General features: G+C 35.3%; 1 protein-coding gene across 1 annotated transcript in view; it reads left to right on the forward strand.

The window, feature by feature from the left end:
• Positions 1–21,893, forward strand: part of LOC128553325 (oncoprotein-induced transcript 3 protein-like) — a 30,927-nt gene extending 9,034 nt beyond the window's left edge. The window contains exons 2-7 of the mRNA XM_053534460.1: positions 1,512–1,730; positions 2,460–2,624; positions 3,040–3,084; positions 3,650–3,691; positions 20,114–20,210; positions 20,580–21,893. Coding sequence (XP_053390435.1) covers positions 1,512–1,730; positions 2,460–2,624; positions 3,040–3,084; positions 3,650–3,691; positions 20,114–20,210; positions 20,580–20,676 — 665 coding nt within the window. The 3' untranslated portion in view covers positions 20,677–21,893. The remainder of the gene's footprint in view (positions 1–1,511; positions 1,731–2,459; positions 2,625–3,039; positions 3,085–3,649; positions 3,692–20,113; positions 20,211–20,579) is intronic.
• Positions 21,894–26,122: the final 4,229 nt, after the last annotated feature.

The raw sequence follows: 26,122 nt of genomic DNA on the forward strand, positions 1-26,122 counted from the left end.
TTGTTACCCTGGTATTGTACAAAACCTGTTTTTTCCTTATACAAAAACTTAATATTTTGTGTTAGATGTACTTTCACGAAGACCTCTTTTTCTTATTACATTCGTAGTACCACATCCTTATCCATAAAGTACTGAATATTACAGGTGTCCATGAGTATTATATCAATTTAGGAATATGTTTTTTATCTTCTAACCATCAATTTCTTAAAAATCCACCCCCCCCCCCCCCCCCCCCCCCCCCCTCTTCCTCATTTCTGCATGAAGTGTGAAAGTAGCAATATGCGTCCCCTTAAGCAATTAAAATTTTCTTTCAAATTGATTAAAATGTGTTACATACTTCTTTGATTCTTAAAGAGAGCGGATAATAATGATAATAATGAAATAAATGTGCAATGAAACTCAATTTCTTTAACAACAATTGTGCTGTTATTGTGTGAGAATACAAGAATTTTAGTGATTTTATATGGCATATTTAAAACTATATTAGGACAAGTTCCCATACAAGCAAACATAAATATATCTAAAATAAAAACTGTTTTTCAAATAAACATATTACAGAAAATTCTTCAAGCTATAATCACTACGGTTTCAATTCTCCAAAATGGCCGCAGAGTTTAAAAGTCCGAAAATCTGAGGAAATGATTTCAGCAATTTGACAGACATTTGGAAGCAATTTCCTAACAAAATATCTTTTTCAAAATAATATTGTCTAAAAGATCGGAAAATGTAGATACAGAATAAAGGTTATAAAATTTTTGCATTTTATTATTAATTGTAGAAATAAACCCTTAAACTTGGACAAAGTCGCAATTATAATTTTTATCTTTATAAAAAATTATATTTTTTATGAGCGATAGTGAGGAAATGGAAAGTTAAAAGGAAGCAATTTCCTCTTTAAATATTTTTATATTTATGAAATGAAAGATAAAGAAATGTAAATTGGGAATATAGGTTATAAAATTATGACAAATAAATGATTATTGGTGATTTAAACTTTTAAAAACAATTTCCCTATATGATTCAAGCGTGTCCGCTTATCTATCACGGTATGACAGGTGTTAACAAGGGAGATAATTTTATCGATAAACCGGAGAGTCCGGTATGACATCATAAAATGATATTTGTCTAAATTATGCGCATTTTTCACAAACACATTTTGTAAAGTTTTGCAAGTAAGATAGTTTCTCATAAAACATTTTTCATAAAATATTTTCAAACTGCACACACGTCTTCTTGAGATATCCCACAAGGTAAGTAAAATAACTTCAGCTTACATTCTGTCAAAATTTTAACTTAGAATTTTAATAAAAGTTGTGAAGGTAAGCAGGTTTCTCAGGTATTATTGAACTAAATACTTTCAAACTCCCCACAAGTCTTCCTCATCATTAAATTACAACGATGAGTCAGGTTCCATAACTCTTACAATTTACAAAATTTGTGTTTGAGGTAGGAAGGGTTTTAAATAGTTGAAAGCGCTGTGATTAGAGAGCTCTTGTTGTTTAACGTTTCAGGTTGCTTCGCGGATCCTTGCAACCCTTCTAATCATGAAAAGTTTCCAGATACTCGTATGGGTTCAAGAAACGAACGTTGCCCAGTGATGCCCGGAAGCATAGCAATATGTGATTACTTTCTGGATGAAAGTTGGTATGTTGCGGATGAAGCGGTTTTATTGAATAAATGTCCAAAGGGTACAGGACAATGTGGAGTTGCGTACCCTGCCTTTCTCGATGGTAATATATACCGATTGATATATATACTAACCTGTCCGATTGTGTGATCTTAATGGTGATGTAATTATAGAATCTACAAGGCAACAATTTAATTTATGGGTTAAGTGTGTAAAACACTTCGCCCCACTGCATTTCGCGGACTAGCTGTGAAAATAACGTACACACTTTCGCAGTTGAGCGAAGTGTATGTGAAACTGAATACTGAGAACTCATTGCAGGTGTTTTGCGCGGAGGAATGCACTCATTTTGCTGTTTTCTTTTGAAAATTCATCAAATATTAAGGAAAATATATGCGAAATGTCACCTGAATAGGGACATTTTCTCCGAGTGTACGGTATCTAAGAGTCACGTGGGTTGGCCAGCATGGTTATATAGTCCTGTAAAAGAGGAATGCTAAAGAAACCATTTTACTTGGTCTTCATCCTTTCTCTTCCACTTCGAAACATTGTGTAGAAAATTGAGATTTTTTTGGTAGTTGTGGTTAATTATATTGTTGCCGAATTATGTGTTTTATTAACGCTGGATAAATAAAGTAATTTACTACTGTTTGTTCTGCGTGCTTAAATTATGAGTGATCAATTCATTTAATTTACAGCCTCAACGTAATAGATGATATTTTAATGATATTTTATAGGTTTTGATGTGTGCTTGAGAAACTCGTTTACACATTTAAAGTAAGACGAGAACAATGATTCACGGATAATATAACTCCGAATAAACCTATTTCAGGTGATTTTCCTGACGTTACAGATGGTATCGTGAACAGAAGTGCGTGTGTCATGCGAGGGTCGGATTGTTGTAGAGATATCATTCCGATTAAGCTGAAAAATTGCTCCGGATTTTATGCCTATCACTTGCAACCATTAAAAGAGTGTTCAAGTGCCTATTGCTTTGGTAATATACTTAACTTCATACTACGGATGTTCTCTTTAACTTTTGTTTGTTTTAGCGTTAATAAATATGTCTTGTTGAATTTATACTTAGTTTTGAAAGGAATCTTTTTTCTTTTTTTTGTAAATAGAGATTATAAATGTCAGTAATTTTAAGGCTTTTTAAATATGTGAGCCGCACCATAAGAAAACCAACATAGTGCATTTGCGACCAGCATGGATCCAGACCAGCCTACAGTCTGGTCAGGATCCATGCTGTTCGCTTTCAAAGCCTATTGCAATTAGAGATAGCGTGGATCCTGACCTGACAGCGCAGTGAGGTCTGGGTCCATGCTGGTCGCAAACGCACTATGTTGGTTTTTTCATGGTGCGGATCATGCATTATTTTATGTCATCTTATTTCAAATAAATGTTTTCAGCGTCATCCCTTCCTTGTACCGAGACTACTACAGAAGCTCCAACTAGTAAGTATATTTATTCAAAAGCAATATCTATTCCTGCTACTTTAACTTTGTCATAGCAAATTTATGATAAATCACACAGACTTATGAAAACCCGTTTTATAGTTGTAGCCTATAGGTGACATTCATGAATTTCAAAACTAAAAAAAAAAAGAATAAATTGTTATAATATCCTGCAGCAAAAATAAAAATAAAAAAATTATCAAATATATATTTGTACATTTACGTTTTACAAGACGAAGAGAGGACGGAGAATCCTTCACTGAGTGGTTAAGGTCGCTGGCTTCGAATCTCCGCTGTGGATTCGAAACATGACTTTGATGTAGAATTGTTAAGTGTGAGGAAACTATTCAGGTGGCTTATAGAAAGTCGATGATTCTACCACGGTGCCCTACCATGCATAGAATAATGCTCCGAGGGAAACTAGGGTCTTTCTCCACTATTAAAAGCTGAAAAGTCGCCATATTACTTATTATGTCGTCGCGACAAATAAGTTACAGGTAACAATTGAAGTACATTAAACACATGAATATAATGTAAAATAAATGCACAATTATCGTTTTACCAGGCACAACGACTATCAAGGCTAGTAAAGGAAATGAAGATAGCGGTAAGTACTGTCTGCATAAGCGGAACTATATATGAACCTGGCTGGATTACGTGATTCAAAATGACCAGAAAATATAACAACACTGAATCCAATTAAGGGGAGACCTCGAGGACTGCTGTTATGACAGTTAATAATACTTGCAGGAAGCGTACAGTCAAGCAAAATTAAAATAAAAAATAGCAGACTTGGTTTCGTTGAGTATGTTCATCAAAGGTAATGAAGAGTACATCGCCTCTCATGCTCCCTAGCAACGGGTTAAGCGAAACTTTCATCTACAAACAGTGGATGAAATACATATTCCAAAAGGACCAGAAAATATAACAACATTATGACACTTTTAAAGTTACTTTTTATTATACGAAAGTTAGTAATCTAGGTCTGAGCAGGGGTCCGAAATCATGTGTCCAGGTGTTGTTGTCACACAGTTTTACCGTGGAATAACTACGTCTGTTCTTGATTTGGATTGTTCGTTTCCATTCCGTTTTATTTATAGTCGCCGTCGGTAACCCATACGTACTCGAGGCATTTCAGCCTTCCAGACATAATTGTTAATACGATGATGATTGAATGACGAAATATATTTCCTAAAGGCGGTTTCGTTTGTAACACATGATATGTCATGTCATGAGCACAAAACCTGAAGAAAAACGCCATTAAATTACCTAACTCATTTTTCGCCATTGATGGCGTCGAGTCCTTATCACGTTACAGTAAGCGCATTTCATTCAGCATATACGCACCAGTTTCAGATAGCAGTATTGGAAAACACAACGTGACGGGCAAATGGCATTTGCAGGAAATACTATTTATAGTCCGAGAAATTCGTAAAATAATTGTGCACATCGTGTGAAAAGCATGAAACTTGGCATGATAGCTGATGAATATATTTCATTTTATTTAAGAGTGGGAAGCGGGCTGTGAAAATCAAAATGGCTGCCAAAATCCAAGATGGCCGCCAAAACTTACAGTTCTATAGGAAAATACTGAGACGACTGTTAAGATAGCATTAAAATAACATATTTTGCATATTATTATATAATTATATCAAATATCAAATAAGCATGATGTAAAAGCAAAAATAAAATCCAATATGTCTGCCAAAATCCAAAATGGCGGCCAAAATATTATGTTTACGAAACAAAAACGCACTACAATTGAGCATTTTTTGTAATTATCTTGAAACTTGGCAAATAATTGTATACAATCATACTCAGCTTCCAATAAGAATGACAAATTAATAAAAAAAGTCCAATATGGCTGACAAAATCCAAGATGGCTGCCATAAAATCATTTTTTCATAAGTGAATCACGCAACCATTAGGGTTTACTTTTTGTGTGAATATTTATGAAATTTACATAATTCATGCATAAGTAACATATATAACATATAAGTGTACACTCCTGAAATATCATTAACATTTGTTAATAAAATCAATTAGTATGGCAAACAAAATCCAAAATGGCCACCTTAAAAGTTAGATGTAGTTTTACATATTACAGAAAAGTTATCATTTCCAAAAAATGCCATATATCAAAGTCCATTGGACCAGTTCTGACCATCGAATGTTTTATATGCATTCATATATATGTATGTATGTTAAAACAAAACTACAGAGTCTAGTTTACAATCTTGTTGAGTGAACTGCAAAATGTAGATACTTTATGCAAGGTTGACCCATCTCATTTATTTCAAATAAAACATGTTATTATCAAGAAGAGTTGCATTTGCAGTGCTCTTCCGTGTAACTTTCATAGGTGTTGCATCACTGTATACTGATGCAGCCGCTTAGTTTCCGTATCAAGCTCTCGGTCTCTGAACTTTACTCTCCATGTCTTATGCCATTTACCTTTGTTCTTTGTCAAAGTATCAGCTGTGGATGTTTCCCTTTTCAAACTTTCCAGTTTTAAAAGTACTGGAAGACAAACCCCTGGTTCTATGAATTTGTAGATATTATCACAAAATGAGGTATACTCCTTTCCAAAGCCTGGATGAGTAGGGTTAAGGTTAGCAGGGCATTGTAGGGGTTCTCTAGATTCTTGGCATATGATACAGAGATGCCAATTGATTTCAATACCCTCCTTATCTGTGTTTGAGGTATCATTTGACAAGTTAGTAGTTTATAAGCATATTAAGTATGTTATTTGTCCAACAATGCAATAATCTATAGCAAGAACATGCAGTAATAACCTCCACCAACAAGAGCTGTCGGAGGACAGCAACGCTCGACTATTCAACAGCCTTGTCAATTGAATGAATACAGAAGTTGAAAAAGGGGCATAATTTTGTAAAATGCAAAATAGAGGTATTGACCCTCTGTACTGCATGTCATATCATGACAGTGAACAAGTGTGTGAAGTTTCAATCCTTTCCAGTTTGTAGATACTGAGATACCAGCTTACACACAAAAATTTAACCAAAAACTGCTAAGTCGAAAAAGGGGCATAATTTTGTAAAAATGCAAAGTAGAGTTATGGGACCTTCACAGTGCATGTTAGATCATGATAGTGAACAAGAGTGCGAAGTTTCAATCCATTCGAATTAGTGGATACTGAGATATCAGATTACATACAAAAATTTAACCAAAAACTGCTGTCGAAAAAGGGGCATAATTTTGAAAAAAAAGAGTAGAGTTATGGGACTTGCTTAGTGCATGTCAGATCATGACAGTGAACAATTATGTGAAGTTTCAATCCATTCCCATTAGTAAGTACTGAGATACCAGCTTACATACAAAACCTTAACCAAAAATTTCTAAGTTGAAAAAGGGGCATAATTTTGTAAAAAAGCAAAATAGAGTTATGGAACCTGTGCAGTGTAGGTCAGTTTATCACAGTGAGTAAGTGTGTGAAGTTTCAATCCATTCCCACAAGTGGTTACTGAGTTACCAGCTTACATACAAAACCTTAACCAAAAATTTCTAAGTCGAAAAAGGGGCATAATTTTGTAAAAAAGCAAAATAGAGTTATGGAACCTGTGCAATACAAGACAGTTTATCACAGTGAATAAGTGTGTGAAGTTTCAATCCATTCCCACAAGTGGTTACTGAGATACCAGCTTACATACAAAACCTAAAAACTAGGTCTACTACTACTACTATTGTTTCATGCTGAAAGTAAAAAATGAACACTAGTAAAGGCTACAGTTTGTAGTTATCCAAACAACAAATGGGTAGAGTGCTATATGTTAGTAGCATACATGAAGGATTGAATATATACAGATAAATACATGAGCTATAGTAGGTAAACATATACTGAAATGCATGGAACTATGTGCACTGCATGTTAGACTGATGTGAAAATTATACAGTCAGGGTATTAAAACGTATAGATAAACAGTTGATATATCTTTGATAGATTTACTTGGAACAGAAATTATATTTGTTATTTTGAATTGCGGGAACATGTGTCAGTATTAATGTTGTTGACATATATTATAAATGGCTAAATTTAAACAAAGGGGAACAACTTTTGTTAATAATTGATGCATTTAAACAAAAGGAAGGAACTTTTTAAAAATCTGTTTTAAATATCAAATCAAATAATTGATATATAACAATTTAACTTTTATTTTGAATCCATACAGCATAAACAGTATTTCTTGTATACTTCAGTAACAAATTTCTGTTAGTAGTATACTTCAATAAAAAGTTCTATTAGTATTTATTCAATAAAATGGCATTTTCATTTACTTTGTTCTTGAAATGTGGTAGAAAACATGTTTTGTTTATTTGTCTGTGTACTAGAGAGCATTTCAATTAAGTATTATTGTTAACAATGCATTACTTCCACCTAAAGTAAACAATGCCTTGTATTTTTGGCAGCCATCTTTTATTTTGGCAGCCATTTTGGATTTTGTCAATATAAATGATAGACTTATTCCAGGTATTATATTATGATATTCTACTAATTCCCATGTGCATGCTTATTGCATGTTTTACATAGCTGTTTAATGATTTCCTTAACTTTTTCATAAAATTTTGAATTATGGCGGCCATCTTGGATTTTGGCGGCCATTTTGGATTTAAGACGCTGCTTCCCACTCTTAAATGAAGAGTAATATATTTATCTACTACCATGCAAAGTTTCATGCTTTTCACAAAAAGTGCACAATTCGACCCTTTTTAGGAACGGATTTCTTGGACTATTACTACGTGGCAAGGTATTAGATCACTAATAGAGAACCTCCTTTTTGAAGAGTATTCAATTCCTACTATAAACCTACCTTTACTGCAATTCTTAGGGGGGCGTAGGTTCAAGCCCTACTGGGACCAAATTTTTTTTTACTTATTTTCCATTTTTTCTAGTAATTTTTACTTCTTTCAAGACTTATTATTGATTTCTTGTACAAAAATGGAAAAAGAGGAATCTTATAAGCGATTTCTTGGTGTTCAAAGTGAATTTACTACTTAAACAGAAGGGGTAGAGTTACATATCTTTAAAAATATTGAGTTACACACGGTGAAAGTTCCCTATTTTGCGTTCACTCTTAGATTATATATTGTGGAAGAAATTTAGGTAGGTTTTACGTCTGCCCTAAGGTTATTTTTAAATGGAGTAAGCAAAATTCAAAACAGAAACACAGCATTCGACCTTATTTTTTCAATGTTGAAGTCTGAGTTCTGTCTCATTAAATCCGTTTACTTTAGGCACCATAGAAAAAATGATATTGACATTTTTATTTTGTGTTTTATAATTGTTTACCAAAAGTTTGATGTTTCTTTTATTAAAATTAATGGAAAAATGAGTTCTCTGCAAACGTTTTCGATAGTGGCTATCACTTTGAAATTTGTCTCTACTTGAGCTTGAGGAGATACCGTAAGTTATACAAAATTTATAAAAAACGGCACGGTAAAAGTTGTTTAAAAATTGCAAAATAGTGCAAAACACGGTTACCTTTCAGAATATACCAAGCAAAGGCCATTTTGTAAACAATACTATTAGTGATCTAATACCTTAGTAAATTGTGGCCACAATTTAGTAACTTGTGGCCACAAGTTAGTAAATTGTGGCAACAACTTAGTAAATCGTGGCCTCAACTTAGTAAATTGTGGCCACAAGTTACTAAATTGTGGCCTCAACTTAGTAAATTGTGGCCACAACTTAGTAAATTGTGGCCACAACTTAGTAAATCGTGGCCTCAACTTACTAAATTGTGGCCACAACTTAGTGACCACGACTTATTAGCCAATTGAAACGATAAAAAGATGGATAGACAGACGGACGGATGAATAGATTGGATGGTACCTACGTACCTACCCACTAATTTATTTGTTTGTACTTCCGTCCGTCTATCTTCCCTTCCTGTATCACACTTTGCAGTGACGTAGACATTTTTGTGCGTTCATTTCGTATGGTTTCTGATTTCTGCCATTTTGCGTTATCTCCCCGCAACCCTGTCGAGCGAAAACACGAGACTTAACAAGTTAAAATGCGGGGACGCAGGTTGAAAACTCTCTATTTTAGCAGGGACGCGGAGCGAAAACACGATAATTACAGGGGTCGCTGGGTGAGAATAAGTAACTGGTATGTCGGGGATGGGGAGCGAATACACGATGATTAGCGTAGTGTTCTCGTACCGCGCCCCGACATTCCATTTCCAAAATTACCCCGCGATCTTGATAATTATCATGTTTCCGCTCCTCGCCCCCGCTATATAGCGAGTTATCACCCCGAACCCCTGCCATTATTAGTTGTAAATTTCAAGTGTTTTCGCCCGGCGGGGTCACCAGGCGATAAATCGCTATTAAAAGTTTAGGCAGCGCTAATTATCGTGTTTTCGCCCATCACCCCAGACATACCAGTTACTAAATCTCCCTGGCGGGGTTTCGACCTGCTTTCTCGACATCTGAACTTGTTTATTCTCGTGTTTTCTCTCGACGTGGCCGCGAGACGAATATATAATTTAATAGGGCTAAAACGCGGAATGACAGAATTAGCCAATCGAAACGAATGTTTTTTCTTCGCTGCTGTATAGGAGTGCAAAATAGGAGCGCACAAAAGGGTCTACGTACCAGCAAATGTTAAACAGGAATAAAAGGTAGATATATGGATGGATCGACGGAGAGACGGGCCGATAGACGGATGGATTAGATGGTACCTACCTATCTACCTATTTATTTGTCTTTCTGTCCGTCTGTTTATGTTCCATTCCTGTCTAACCCGTTGCAGGGACGTAGACACTTTTATGCACGTCCATTTTGTAAGGATGCTAAATTCTGCCAACTCGCGTTTCAGCCCAATTAAATTATATTTTCAGCCCGCGGGCCCGTCGAGCGAAAACACGAGAATTAGCAAGTTAAAATGTCGAGAACGCAGGCCGAAACCCCACAAGGGAGATTTAGTAACTGGTATGTCTGGGGCGCGGTGCAAAAATACGATAATTAGCACTGCTTAAACGTTTAATAACGAGTTTTCGCCTGGTGGCCGCGCCCAGCGAAAACACGTGAAATTTATAAGTTAAAATGGTGGGTGTTCGGGGTCATAAGTCGCTAATTAGTGGGGGCAAGGAGCGGAAACATGATGTTTAACAAGATCGCGGGGTGAAATTTGGTAACTGGATGTCGGGGCGCGGTTCGCAAATACAATGTTTAAGCAGCGCTAATTATCGTGTTTTCGCTCCCCTCCCCTGACATACCAGCTACTAATTCTCACTCCGTGACCCCGGTAATTATCGTGCTTTCGCTCCGCTTCCCCACTCAATTGAGAGTTTTCAGCCTGCGTCCCCGCATTTGAATTGTTAAATCTCGTGTTTTCGCTCGAAAGGGTCGCATGGAGATAACGCAAAATGGCAGAAATCAGCAACCATACGAAATAGACGCATAAAATGTCTACGTCGGTACGTAGAATCTATCCATCCGTCCGTCCGTCTATCCATCTATTTATAGTTTCGATTGGCTGATATAAGTCGTGGTCACGAGTTATTATATTGGGGCCACAACTTATCAAATTGTGGCCACAATTTACCAAATTGTGGCCACAATTTACTAAAATGAGGCCACGATTTACTAAGTTGTGGCCACAATTTAATAAGTCGTGGCCACGATTTACTAAGTTGTGGCCACAAGTTACTAAATTGTGGCCACAAGTTACTAAATTGAGGCCACGATTTACTAAGTTGTGGCCACAATTTAATAAGTTGTGGCCACAAGTTACTAAGTTGTGGCCACAAGTTACTAAGTTGTGGCCACAATTTACTAAGTTGAGGCCACAATATAAATGAAGTGTTGCGGATGTCACCTCTGTGCCACCGTAATTTACTGATAACATTGAATAATGTAATATAAAACTATGTCAGATGAGAGATCGATGTTTTATATTTTATAATTTCAATTTGCCTGTTCTTTCATGAACAACCCAGGTAACTTTTGATGAACAAATCGAGTACGACTCTAAATTCCGTTTGTTTCACGCATATATTTCAATACTGTTTATTTTTTCTACAGATTTTATGTGGAATAAATAAAAAAAATATTATAGTGGCTGATTTGTGTCAATTTATTATTTCATTCTGTGCAGCGACATAACGAAACGTTGCTATTACGCTGGACAATAGCTGCCCGAAAGTTGACCCACCGAATGTCGCCCCGCCGAAAGTTGCCCCTCCAAACGACGCAACGTTTACCCACAGAACGTCACCCCGCAGAACGTCGCCCAACCAAATGTCGCCACACCAAACGTTGCACCGCCAAACGTTGTATTTTCGCTTTCCGGATAGACACGATAGTAGTTATCAAATTAGAGATAAAACGTAGTAGGATTTTAATACTTCTGAAATGTTTGTTAGTTGGATGAAGTGTTTTCAGAGGAAATTTCTCTTTCGCTTCCCCCATTCTGACTTTCAATTCCTCAGTGACACGATGTATATCCTTCTTCATGTTATATAGATAAAAAGAGGGAAATATGCGTGAGTGCACTTCCGTCCGTCCGCCCACCCGTCCGTTTATTTTTTACCAGACTGTAGGCCTAAGTTTTTTGTGCATTGTGAAAATACTTGGATTGTCATAAGCAAATACCAAATCCATATCTGAAAGATCAATGTAATACTTGGGTCAGGGGATTGGGCAAGGGTCATAGCAGAACTTACTCAAATAGTACATATAGTTTTTACACTCGTATAGAAATATTTCAATTGCCTCAATAATGTGGCAAGTGTCGTGCGAAACCCGGGCCCTAAACTCTGGCGGGAGGACGTTTTGCAGAGCGACGTTTCGCAACATTCGGCGGGGCGGCATTTAGCACGGCGACAATAGACTGGACGATACTTTGTAGGGCGGCGCTCGGCGCGGCAAAATTTACAAATAACTTGGGAGTCATTGGATATGAAAATAGACCAGCTATTGCTTTTTTATGTTTAATAAACTAATTGTTGCTTTGTAGGTTTCGTTAGTATTATTTTTCCAGATGAATCCCCATTCATCGATAAAAGGCAATTGACTTAGTTCATAACTTGTGTTTGAATGACAGGTACTCAGGGCTTAGGCTAGACATACAGCCTCCGTGTTGAGTATTCGCCGTGATTTGACCGATGTCGAGATCTGTCATATTTGAAATTGTTTGCACATATAGTCACCAAAATTTAATAACCAATTACTGTCGTTACAATATTCAGTATTTTAAAAAAATGCAGACTATAATGATTATAAAAAACAAGGTAGTTTTGTCGTCATTTTTTTTTCAAACAACGGAAGTGGATACAGCCCGGCTTGGCAATGAAAATGACATATTCCGCGAACGAGGCTACCGGCGTGCAAGGACGTTTACATGTATATGTAATCAACAAACAAGTCACGGCGGATAACAGAGCGGCAAGCCACGAATACGAGTGGCTTGAATGTGTATTTATATTATTACGTCACGTGATCTTATGGCGGTCAGGTTCGAAATTTTATCAGGCAATAAAGAAACCAAATATTTTAAGTTTTTGACGATATTAACGATAGTAGATGGATTTTTTGTGTTTTAAAAGGGATATATAAAAACAAATTAGTGATTTTTGAGTGGAAACTTATTGATTGTTGGCGTATTTAACAATTTATCTTGGTTTTTTCTGTGAACAATGGAACAATGGATATAACAATGGTCGTTGTGATCGATCGTGGACATTCGTGAGCGATAATTATATGGGTCGAATAAACTAACTAACTAACTTGTGTGATATTTTTTGGGATTATGTGTCTAAATGCCTAGAAAGAAAAAAAGGAATTTATCTTCTCCGGATAATGGAACCAATGCACCTCAAAAGAGACCAAACGCAAAGGTAAAGTCTCAATAACCTAATGTTATAAATCAAGGTCAAAACATGAACACTATGAATACGAACACAATGGGTCCTGGCCATGTACCATCCATGAATACCATGAACACGTCTATGAGCACACCGACGAGTAACTACCCTCTCCAGCCCGGGGGATTTTACTCTCCTTCACCGATGGCACCACTAATGGCGCCACTACAGCAGTTTGCCAATGTTCCCACATCACCTCAGTTCGCACAGCAGAACGATAATTCTTTTCAACAATTTGTTGTGGATCGGCTTAACTCAATGGACAAGAGATTAGAAAAGCTCGATTCGATTGACAAGCAGTTGGGTACATTATCTTCCAAAATGGCATTAATTGATAATAGAGTTAGCTCCCTTGAAAAGTCGGTAGTTGATACGAACAGTAGGATCAATGAGATTGAAGCAAGCCGAGCCCACGACTCTCAGATATGTGATGAACTGAAGATCAAGCAAAATGAAATTGACAAATCCTTAAAATCTGATCGTGAGTTCTTAGGCAAGCTGAAAAGGGAGTGCGAGTCCTTGAATTCAGTAAATGAAGACATAATAGATCTACAAGCCCGTTCTATGCGGGATAACCTGTTGTTCTTCGGGTTTGCTGAAGGCGAAACTGCAGAAGCGCGTAAATCCGAAAATTGTGCAGAAAAAGTATTGAAATACTGTGCGGAGACATTGGAAATACCATATGCCGACCAGTGTATTAAAATTGAACGCGCCCACAGAATAGGTAAATATTTGGGCTCCAAAACGAGACCAGTAGTTGTTAAATTTAACCACTACCCCGACAAAATGCTGATTAAACAGAAAGTAACTGAAAATGTGAAGAGATATGAAAACGCGAAAAAAGCAGCATCGGGGTTGCCCGATTCATCAGAAGGGTCTAGCCCCACAGATCCCATTCGTGTGAGCGAACAATTTCCCAAAATAATTCAGGAACGCCGTAAATCATTAATTCCTACGTTGATTAAGGCCAAAAATGCAGGAAAAGAGGCATATCTTTCATACGACAAACTTTTTATTGACAGGAAAATATATACAGTTGATACTGTTTCAACCGTGCAATTCCACTAGGAATCTGTAAAGGAACAGTTAAGGGTTTTACTATGGAACATCCAGGGTATTAACTCTAAAAGGAGAGACTGTGACTTTTTGAATTTTGTTTCAGATTTTGATTTGCTTTTATTGACAGAAACATGGAATTCAATGAATACTGATGTCGAAATTGAAGGATTTGAACATTTCAATTGTCCTCGACCAAATTTTAACTCAAGATCTAAACGCCACAGTGGTGGAGTTATTGTTTACTATAAGAAATGTTTCAGTCAATATCTAAAACTGGTTTCCCTTGATTACAGGGGTATAATATGGTTTAAACTGGATCGTAATTTTTTAAAAGTAGATAATGATACGTATTTCTGTGTATGCTATATTCCTCCTGAAAGTTCAAGTATGTACCGAAATACTAATTCATCACTATTTGAAACAGACTTTTTGAGTTGTTAAATAATGATATTCGTAAATACAGTGACCTCGGGCAAGTGCATCTCCAAGGTGACCTGAATTCCCGCACAGGTGACCTGGCAGATTATATTAGTGACATACATTTAAACCGGTTTCTTGATATACCGCAATACAATATCAGTTCGCTCCTTCCTTTGAGACGTAATGAAGATAATAACGTAAATAGTTTTGGGTCAAAATTGCTGACAATATGCAAGGAAAATAACTTAGCTATTGTTAATGGTAGGCTTGAAGGGGGAAAGTGTACTTACCATGCATTGTTGAGAAACAGACCAGTGTCTAGTCTGGTGGATTATTTAATCACTCGTCCGGAAAACTTTCGTTTTATAAATGATATGTGTGTTTTAGACGTAACGGAATTTTCTGATCACTGTCCGGTGACCTATTCTATTGACTGTTTTTGTAATCTAAATACTGAACCTTCATGTACTTATGATAAAATTGTGTGGGATACTTAAAAAAAAGAAGCATTCCTTGAATTGTTATCAAACAAAAAGGCTGTTTTTGATGAATTAAATGAAAAATTATTATCTGGTGAACTTGACATTAACCAGTGTATGAATAACTTCTCTAGCACGGTCCATGACATTTCTTACAATTGTTTTGGTAAAACAATAAAAAAAGATAGTAAACATAAAAAGAAAAAGTCTCTTTGGTTTAATGAAGAATGTAAAAAAAGCTAAATCTGAGTTCTATTCTGCTAAACGAAATTATTTGTCGAACATGTCCCATGAAAACAAGGTAATTTTTTTAAATTGTAGAACTCAATTCGCTAAGACGAAACGCAAGGCTAACTTGAATTTTTTTAAAGCTGAAAAAATTAAGATATCACATATGAGTAAAAAATCTCCTCGTAGATTCTGGAAATATATAAATAAATTTAAAAAATATGACAAAAGTGAAAGTACTATTGGTTTAAATGATTTAGTAGATCATTTTTCGAAACTTTCGAATGATGTGAATAGTCAGCTCAATTTTGATGATGCGTCGACTTCTCAGTCTGAATCAGTCAATATTGAATGTTTAGATAGTACTATTACAATAGAGGAAGTACAAAAAACTATATCGATGCTAAATAGGTATAAAAGTTGCGACTTTGAGCAAAACGTTGCTGACTTTTTTATTGATTCAAATTCATTTATTTCACCATATCTATGTACTATGTTTAACCATATTTTTGATAATTGTATTTATCCTGAGGCGTGGTCGAAAGGAGTAATCATACCTATATACAAAAAAGGTGATCGAAATAATCCCGCAAATTATCGTGGGATTACTCTTGTTATTATAGTAGAATAGTAGCGGATTTTTTCATTGATTCGAATGCATTTATTTCACCATATCTGGTAACACTTTTTAACAAAATTTTTGATTCGGGAATCTACCCACAGGCTTGGTGTAAAGGTATTATTGTACCGATACATAAAAAGGGGGATACTTCAAACCCAGCCAATTATCGGGGGATCACCCTTGTCAGTATACTTGCTAAAATATTTTCACTAGCTCTTAGAAATAGGTTAAATAGATGGTGTGAGGAACAGAACATTTTAAACGAATCACAATTTGGTTTTAGAGATAATAAATCCACAACTGATTGTGTATTTTTACTCCACTCAATTATTCAAAATGTTCTTAATTGTAAATCTAAATTATACTGTGCCTTTATTGATTATGAAAAAGCGTTTGATACTATTGTTAGGGATGCATTGTGGTTAAAGCTGTCGAAATCAGGCATTAGCTCTAAGATGATAATAATGTTGAAAGCGATATATGCTTCTGTTACCTCTTGTGTGAAACTTTCTTCATCAATGCCTTTATCTGATTTTTTCAATATAACTCTCGGCTTAAAACAAGGGGAACCACTTTCGCCGATTTTATTTATCCTTTTCGTTAATGATATATGTGACACCATCAACTTCAATGCTTTAACAGAGAATGATCTCAACCAGTTATCTATGTATATGTTACTTTTTGCAGAAGATATATCGTTATTCACAACTGATCCACGTACTTTACAAGCCCAGCTAGATTCAGTGTATAGTTATTCTTTAAAGTGGGGATTGAATATTAATGTTAATAAAACCAAAATATGTATATTTGAGAAACGTAAACAGAGACACGACTTTCAATGGTTCGTAAACGGCGAACCAATTGAAGTGGTGGATCACTTTTGTTATCTAGGTGTTAACTTTACTTACACTGGAAGTATGAAAAATGCAGTTAAGTCATTGTCCGATCAAGCCTTGAAAGCATATAATTGTTTGCAAGGATTATTTAGTAGGGTAAATTTAGATATAAGAACTAAATTATCACTTTTTGACTCTATGGTGTTACCAATTTTGTTGTACAACGCTGAGGTATGGGGCATTTATGATTATAAAGAAATTGATAAAATCCATGTAAAGTTTTGTAAAAATATTCTTAGCGTACGCCAACAAACACCAAATGTAGCTGTTTTTGGAGAGTTAGGTAGATTTCCCCTTTCTGTTATTTGTAAAGAGAGGGTTTTGAAATACTGGTTGAAAGTAATGAAAAACCAGGATACACCCATGTATAAAATGTTTGTCGATCAATGCAGTAGTAATATGTATGTTAATTGGGCAAAAAATGTAAAAGGTCTACTAGATAGTCTAGGTTTTAGTGATGCGTGGTTAAACTTTGATACGAATGTTAACTATCTGCCTTTGTTTAAGCAGCGTCTACGGGATCAATATATTCAAAACTGGAATACTTGTATTCAGAATATGCCCAAGCTTGATTATTTCAGAAAATTCAAAACACAATTCTGTTATGAAAAATATTTAGATGTTGTATCCAATAGCTCGTTGAGGAAAGAACTCACATGTTTAAGATTAGGTTCTCATAACTTAGAAATAGAATCTGGTAGATTTTTAAATATGGAACGAAATGATCGCAAATGCAAATTATGTACATGTAACGCTGTTGAATCAGAATATCATTTTCTTCTCTGTTGTCCAAAATATGTAGATATAAGAAATAAATATCTAGGATATAACCCATGGCCCACTTTGCAAAAGTTTGCAAATATATTGTCAACAAGTAGCAAAAAACTTATGCTTAAGAGTGCTCACTATGTTAAGGAGGCTTTTAAAATAAGGCGACAGTCTCTTGACCATGTAACTGCTTCTTGAATTGATTTTTCTTTTTTTAGTTGTGATATTATCCTTAAAAATTGAATTTATATGTATTGTAACTTATGTTGTATTCACGTTTATGTTAATTATCTTGGCCATATTTGTCAAATAATTTTGTAAATGGCCAAAGGTAATGTATTTTACCGATTTGCCAATAAAATAAAATGAAATGAAAATGTTAATGTTATTGGAAAAATCTTTTCACTGCTACTTAGAAATCGTATTAACAAATGGTGCGAGGCTGAACATACTTACAATGATTTTCAATATGGTTTTCGCGATGGCCGTTCTACGGCTGATGCTATTTTCATATTACATGCTATTATTCAGAAAGTTTTGTCCAAAAAATCCAATTTATGGTGTTTGTTTGTGGACTACCAAAGAGCCTTTGACACCGTAAATAGGAATGCACTTTGGCATAAACTGATTCAAACGGGGATTATTAGTAAAATGACCAATATGGTTAAATGTATATATAATAATGTCCAATCTTGTGTCAAAATATGTAGCTCTATGGAACTTTCGGATTTTTTCGAAGTAACTGTTGGGCTAAAACAGGGAGAACCATTATCTCCCTTGTTATTTATACTTTTTGTTAATGATATTGTTGATAATATAAATATGCATGCATTGACTGAGAAAGATCTTGAACTTCTATCAATGTATTTAATCCTATTTGCAGATGATATTGTTTTGTTCACCACTGATCCTACTAGTTTACAAGCGCAAATTGATAGTCTATACCAATATTCTGAGAGGTGGGGTTTAAAAATTAACGTTAGTAAAACCAAGCTATGTGTATTTTCGAAACGTAAGCAAAATAATTATGCTGATATTTATATAAACAATGAAATAATTGAAAGGGTTGAGCATTTTACATACCTGGGTGTGAAATTCACTCGCACTGGATCTATGAACGAAGCTGTCAAGGCGCTACACGATCAAGCTTTAAGAGCCTATAGTAATTTATTATCATTGTTTGATAAAGTGAATTTAGATGTTAAGACCAAACTTCAATTATTCGACACTATGGTAGTTCCAATACTGACATACGGATCCGAGGTTTGGGGTGTGTATAATTTGAAGGATGTTGATAAACTCCACATGCGCTTTTGTAAATATATATTGGGTGTTAAGAAACAAACCCCAAACAGTGCTGTATATGGGGAACTTGGAAGGTTTCCTTTGTCAATAATATGTAAGTCCAGAGCACTGAAATTCTGGTTTAAAATCATGAAAAATGTAAACTCACCTACCCATACAGTCTATATTGACTTGTGTAATAACGTTAATTCAAATTGTTGGACAACGCGAATACACTCTATAATTGACCACTTAGGATATCATAATGTACGTGTTAATTTTAATGTTGATATACATAAATTTGATATGTTTAAGACACGATTATTCGATCAATACATGCAAGATTGGAATGCATCCGTAAATGAAAGTGCTAAGCTAGATACTTATTGTAACTTTAAAACTACTTTTTGTTTTGAAAGTTATATTGTTAAATTATCAAATGATGAACTTAGAAAATGGTTTACTCGTATATGACTTAGCTCACACAACTTAGCCATAGAAACTGGTAGATATAACAACATACCAAGGGAAAATAGAGTATGTGCTTTGTGTAATAAGAATATGATTGAATCTGAATACCACTTTATGTTATGTTGTACAAAATATCATGATATTAGAAAGAAATATCTAGGTAATGTATCATGGCCTAGTAGACAGAAATACTATTCTTTGATGTCAACTAATAATAAAACTAAACTAGTTAACATAGCCAAATATATAAAAGAAGCTATGAATATCCGTATTAATACCCTTGAACAATGAACTGTTTCTGTGATTATTACATGTATATATTGCAAATGAAATGTTTTTGTATTTGTACCTGTCTTTGCCATAATGTATTATGTTTTGTAAATGGCCAAAGGCAATTTTATATTGCTGAATTTTGCCAATAAACTTGAATTATTATATTAATGTAATGTTAACTATCAGTTATTTTCAGTTCTTAGTATAAAAGAACTTCCTTTCACTCCCCTACATTGTAATTTAAAATACAGCCTGTAAACGGTTACTGCGCTTTACGTTTTATAACATGTAAAAAGTTAAACTAAATGTAAATTTTATTTACGAAACAATGAACATAAAAAGCTCGGTAGAGCTTATGAGCTACCCCATTTTAAGAACAGTTAAAGTCAATTATATCTTATCCCCCACCCCACCCTAACCCACCCACACCCCACAATTTGCCGGTATCCATTTACAGCTGGGTCGACTGAGACAATCGCGATAGTGTCTTGCCGAAGGCCACACCGCAATGGGAGTAGCCAGGAATCGAACCCGGGCCTTCACCTCCGTAGAAACGCGTCTTAGCCATCTCTACCAATGCGTAACAAGTATATTTAAAACTAATATCGTTTGATCATGAATATGCTTTCGTATTTACAGATGATTCAAAGACAGTGCTTATTGGAACCACGGTTGGTGTTGGCGTGGTCCTTTGCCTTACCACTATAGTTGTCGCAATTGTTGTCATCAAAACAGGGTGAGACGTCATCATTTGCGGAATCTGTATAAATTTCATGTTTTGACTTACTCTAAAATTCTCATATCTTTATAAATTTGAAAGAACATGCCTTATTATTAATAGTATACTATCTAATGTATACGTATGTGGAAATGGGAAGTGACTGCAAAACTCAATACATCTATGTCATTTTATATGTATAGAACTATTCTGAAATGCCAGGAGTTGAGACCCTGGTCTGTTTCTTCCATTTGTATCATATATATAGAACATTTAATGCTGTGATTAAAAAAAACAACTTCAGGTATACACACAAAATAATTAGAATTTAAATCATTCAAGTTTGATCACTGTTATGTTTGTAATAGCATTTCTTTTTGTTTCCAGGTGGATGAAAACACAGAAACAAGTATCAGCAAGTAAAGTCGCTCAGCCTCATATAGACCACATAGACTGCTATGATAAACCTCCAGTGTACTCGTAAAACTAGCAGATACACAATTTGCTAAAGGATCTTTACTTAAAATGGTCTTTACATGCTTATCACGTGACTCTGTTTTTGCTATATTCAGAAATCCAGAAATTCCAAAACATCCTTTAATCTGTCGATAAAGAGCTATACATAGCTAATGTTTTCTGCTTATTTATGTACCGACTTTAAATTAAATTTGTATTGAATTGTATTGCATTTTATCACAAACTTAATCATTTTGTAAACAGTTCTTTTGCAATCTTTTCAAGAACATTGAATTGTGTATTGTTCATTAGTTTCTAGAAATGATCTGATTTCAATATATTATCAGTCCAGAATGCCCATCTTTCTGTATACATGAAACTGTATACGTCATCTTTTGTATTACAATTCCGGGAGAACGTCATGGCCATAAAAGACAAGCAGGTCATTTACGGCGATTAACTTAGAATAATTCGATACTATACAACGCTGTATGAATTTAAAATAAACTGTTATTAAAAGAAGTCTGAGTAATGTTCTTAGATAAAACACATTAGTTTGCGATATTTATCAAATAATCAAGGACTTGAGCGATTTGTCGACTGTTTTATCAAGGTTCAGAATTCAGATGCGCAGGAATGAGTGACCGAATGGTTAAACATCTAAGCATCTCCGATGAACCGTTAAATGGACGTTAAATCACAAGAAGGCATAGTTTCCTATTCATTGACAAATTTTGACAAAATCTATATCGGACTTCATTTATCTGAGTTGTAGTGCAACGGACGTCATGCGGCAATTGAGGTCAACATTGGCGTCATAATGCTGTCTTACCGGTCCGCGCATCTAGTTGTTTATCGCAGAATATACACAGCTTGATCTTTATTTAACTAGCAATTGAATTATTTGCTATAGAACAATCGCTATTCAGGTTGACAAGTTTATCAGTCTAGGGATATATTATTTCAGACGTATTCAACACTAGTATAACTAAAAATGTGAATAGATTTTATATGTTGTAAATATAATAAATAAAATTACTGATTTTAGTAATTTCCATTTGTGTATACAATACATGGTTGTGTGGTAAGTACGTCCGAATACACCTTCAGCCTCGAAACATTTTAAACATGGCTATATATTTTGTACTTAAATGGAAACACATTTCTCATAAATTCATTTTATAAAATGGCGTAATTTAAAAGATCACTTTCACATAATTGCCATTTTTCATGTATGTATATATATATTTTGGTGCACTTTATTAATGTATATGTATAAAACTTACTATAGTTATGATGTTTGTGAATTCTTACAGTGGAATAAAGGATGTCTGCCTTACTCTAGCTGCCTCTTTCTCATTCACAAGGTTTAAAAAGATGCTCTATAAAAGTCGCTGCACTGATTCAGGGAGCGACAATAAACAATTAAACCGTAACACCGTCCCATTACAAGTCATGTGTGATCATCGTCATCAAACTAAATCGAAATGTTTTATTGGATATGAGACACTAGATTCCTTGTCATTTTTTTTACTTTTAATCCAGTTATAATTACAGTTTACAATATATCGAAAACATTACCTTTTTTAATGCTCTCGGTTATTCTGCCAGTGATAACTTGCTGCAGTGTAAGAAAGCAACTACATCCTTCTAAGAGCAATCTGTGGGAAAATTGACTTCATCTTATGGTTATTAAAAACTTTCGTCTCCCTTTGATTTGACTCTAATATCAGAGTTTCAGCATGAAAATGTAATATTGTGCTATACATTTACATGGGTTCCCTAAACAGTTTGTGTGCTGTAGCATTCAATTAAATTAAGTCGCCTACCTGAAGAGAATCTTAACCATCTGACACTAAAAAGGGCCAAACACCCCAAACTGAACAAATTTATGACAGGACCTTATATTGATGTCACAGACCAGGTTTAATGAAGATCCACTGAGTGGTTCACAATAAGTGGTCATTAAAATGTATTTTTACTTTTAGCTCTAGCAACCCCTAAAAGGGACCAACTGCCCCCACTTGAACAAATTTGAGAGAGGACCCTATAGTGATCCTACAAATCAAGTCTGATGAAAATCCATCTAGCCATTCATTAGAAGTTTTTAAAGGTATTTTAGCTCCAGCAGCCCCTAAAAAGGGGGCCAGTTGTCCTCAAGTAAAAATTTTGCAAAGGGCCTTAAAATAATATTACAAATCAAGTTTGATGAAGATCCATCAAGCAGTTCATGAGAAGAAGTCTTTTGAATGCAATTACATTTTTGTTCTAGTTACTCCTAAAAAAAGAGACTGACTGCCTTAATTTTAACTCAAGTACCCATTTGTATAAATCTGAGAGAGGATATTATAATGATGCTACAGACCAAGTTTGATAAAGATCCATCGAGTGGTTCAAGACTAAAAGTCTTTTTAAAGTCATATCCTTTTTAGTTCTAGTGGACCCTTAAAGGGGCCAAGTGCTCCTATTTGAACAAAATTGGGAGAAGACCCTATAATAATGCCACCAACTTTAATGAAGATCCTTCTAGTAGTTCATGAGAAGAATTCGTTCAAAGGTACTTCTAATTTTGGCTCAAGCTCCCCTCAACGCGACCAAGTGCCCCCATTTGAATAAAATTTGAAGAGGTCCTTATAATGATGCTACAGATCGAATTCTAAGTATAAAGATCCATTAAGTCAATCATGTGAAGCCTTTAAAGGCCTTTATATCTTTAGTTCTAGTGGACCCTACACAGGGCCAAGTCAATCCTTTGGACAACTTCGGCAAACTTGGGAGAGGACCGTACAATGATGCTACAGACCAAGTTAGATGAAAATCCTTCAAGCAGTTCATGAGAAGATGTCGTTTATTTTGGCTCTAGTAGTCCTTAAACGGTGCAAGCTACCTCCATTTGAACAAAATTGGGAGAGGACCTTATAATGATGCTACAGACTAGGTTACATGAACAGCTTTCAAGCAGATCATGAGATGAAATCATTTAAAGATATGTCTAATTTTGGCTCTAGTGACCCATAAAAGGGGCCAAGTGCCCCCATTTGAACAAATTTTCTAGAGGACCTTATAATGATGCTACAGATCAAGTTTGATGAAAATCCTTCAAGCGATTCATGACAAGAAGTTGTTTAAAGGTATTACTAATTTTGCCACTAGTGGCCCTTAAAAGGAGCCTAGTGCCCCCTTTTGAACAAAATTGTGAAAGGACCTTAAAATGATGCTAGAGACCAAGTTTGATGAAGATCCATCAAGCGTTCAATGATGATAAGTTTTTTTTAAAGTCTTTCTATCATTAGCTCTGGCAGCCCCTAAAAGGGGCCCAAGGTGAACCATTTGAACAAGCTTGATAGTGGGCTATGCCAAGATGCTACTGACCAACTTTAGTGTAATTCTGACCAGCAGTTTCAGAGCAGATGTTTAACTGAAAATGTGGATGACCGACACCGGACCATCTACCTATACTTATAGCTCACCCTGAACATTTGGTTCAGGTGAGCTAAAACAAGAGGGCCAAGATGCCCCTACGTCGCTCACCTGAGAAACACACCATAACAGTGTAAACATGTTTGACCTAGTGATTTCATAGAAACAAATATTCTGACCAATTTTCATTAAAATTGGACCAAAAATTGTGGTCTCTTAAGTGTAAACAAGTACTTTCTTCCATTTGACCTAGTGACCTAGTTTTTGAGCCTACATTCGAACTTGACCTAGGTTTGATCAAGGCAATCATTCTGACCAAATTTCATGAACCTCAATTGAAAAGCACAGCCTCTATCGCATACAAAACATTTTTCTTTGATTTGTCTTAGCGACCTAGTTTTTGACCCCAGATGACCCACTGTATGGCCAAACACATTTTGTTCAAGTTTGGTGAAGATTGGATGAGAAATGTTTGACTTAGAGAGCGGACAAGCTTTGTGACAGACACACAGACAGACTGGAGTAAATCAATATGTCTCCCACACCATTGTGTGGTGGGAGACATAAATACAGTCTCTACCGCATACACAAGGATTTTCTTTGATTTGACCTAGTGACCTAGTTTTTTACCACAGATGACCTATATTCTAACTTGACCTAGATTTCATCAAGGCAATCATTCTGACTACATTTTATGAATATCCAGTGTAAAATGCAGCCTCTATTGCGTACGCAAGGTTTTTCTTTAATTTGACCGGGTGTCCTAGTTTTTGACCCCAGATGACCCATATTCAAAGTCAACCTAGATTTAATCAAGGCTAATATTCTGATCAAATTTCATGAAGATCCGGTACAAAATGCAGCCCCTATTGCATACACAATGTTTTTCTTTGATTTGACCCAGTGACCTTGTTTTTGACCCCAGATGACCCATATTCAAACTTGGCCTAGTTTTCATCAAGGCAATCATTCTTACCAAATTTCATGAAGATCAATTGAAAAATACAGCCTCTATCGCATACACAAGGTTTTTGTTTAATTTATTCTAGTGAACGAGTTTTTGATCCCAGATGACCCACTTTCGAACTTGGCCTAGATTTCATCAAGGCAATAATTCTGACCAAATTTCATGAAGATCAATTGAAAAATACAGCATCTATCATATACATAAGGTTTTTCTTTGATTTGACCTAGTGACCTAGTTTTTGACCCCAGATGACCCATTTTCGAACTCGGCCTAGATTTCATCAAGGCAATCAATCTGATCAAATTTCATGAAGATCAATTGAAAAATACAGCCTCAATCACATACACAAGGTTTTTCTTTGATTTGACCTAGTGACCTAGTTTTCGATCCCAGATGACCCATTTTCGAACTTGGCCTAGATTTCATCAAGGCAATCATTCTGACCAAAATTCATGAAGATCAATTGAAAAATACAGCCTCTATCCCATACACAAGGTTTTTCTTTGATTTCACCTAGTGACCTAGTTTTTGATCCCAGATGACCTATATTCGAACTCGGCCTAGATTTCATCAAGGTAATCATTCTGACTAAAATTCATGAAGGTCAACTGAAAAATACAGCCTCCATCGCATACACAAGGTTTTCCTTTGATTTGACCTAGTTTTTGACCCCAGATGACCCACTTTCGAACTTGGCCTAGATTTCATCAAGGCAATAATTCTGACCAAATTTCATGAAGATCAATTGAAAAAATACAGCGTCTATCATATACATAAGGTTTTTCTTTAATTTGACCTAGTGACCTAGTTTTTGACCCTAGATGACTCATTTTCGAACTCGGTCTAGATTTCATCAAGGCAATCATTCTGACAAAATTTCATGAAGATCAATTGAAAAATACAGCCTCTATCGCATACACAAGGTTTTTCTTTGATTTGACCTAGTGGTCTAGTTTTTGACCCCAGATGACCCATTTCCAAATTAGGCCTAGATTTCATCAAGGTAATCATTCTGACAAAATTTCATGAAGATCAGTTGAAAAATATAGCCTCTATCGCATACACAAGCTAAATGTTGACAGACGAC

The sequence above is a fragment of the Mercenaria mercenaria genome, unplaced genomic scaffold (assembly GCF_021730395.1).
Source record: "Mercenaria mercenaria strain notata unplaced genomic scaffold, MADL_Memer_1 contig_3705, whole genome shotgun sequence".
NCBI lineage: Eukaryota > Metazoa > Mollusca > Bivalvia > Venerida > Veneridae > Mercenaria > Mercenaria mercenaria.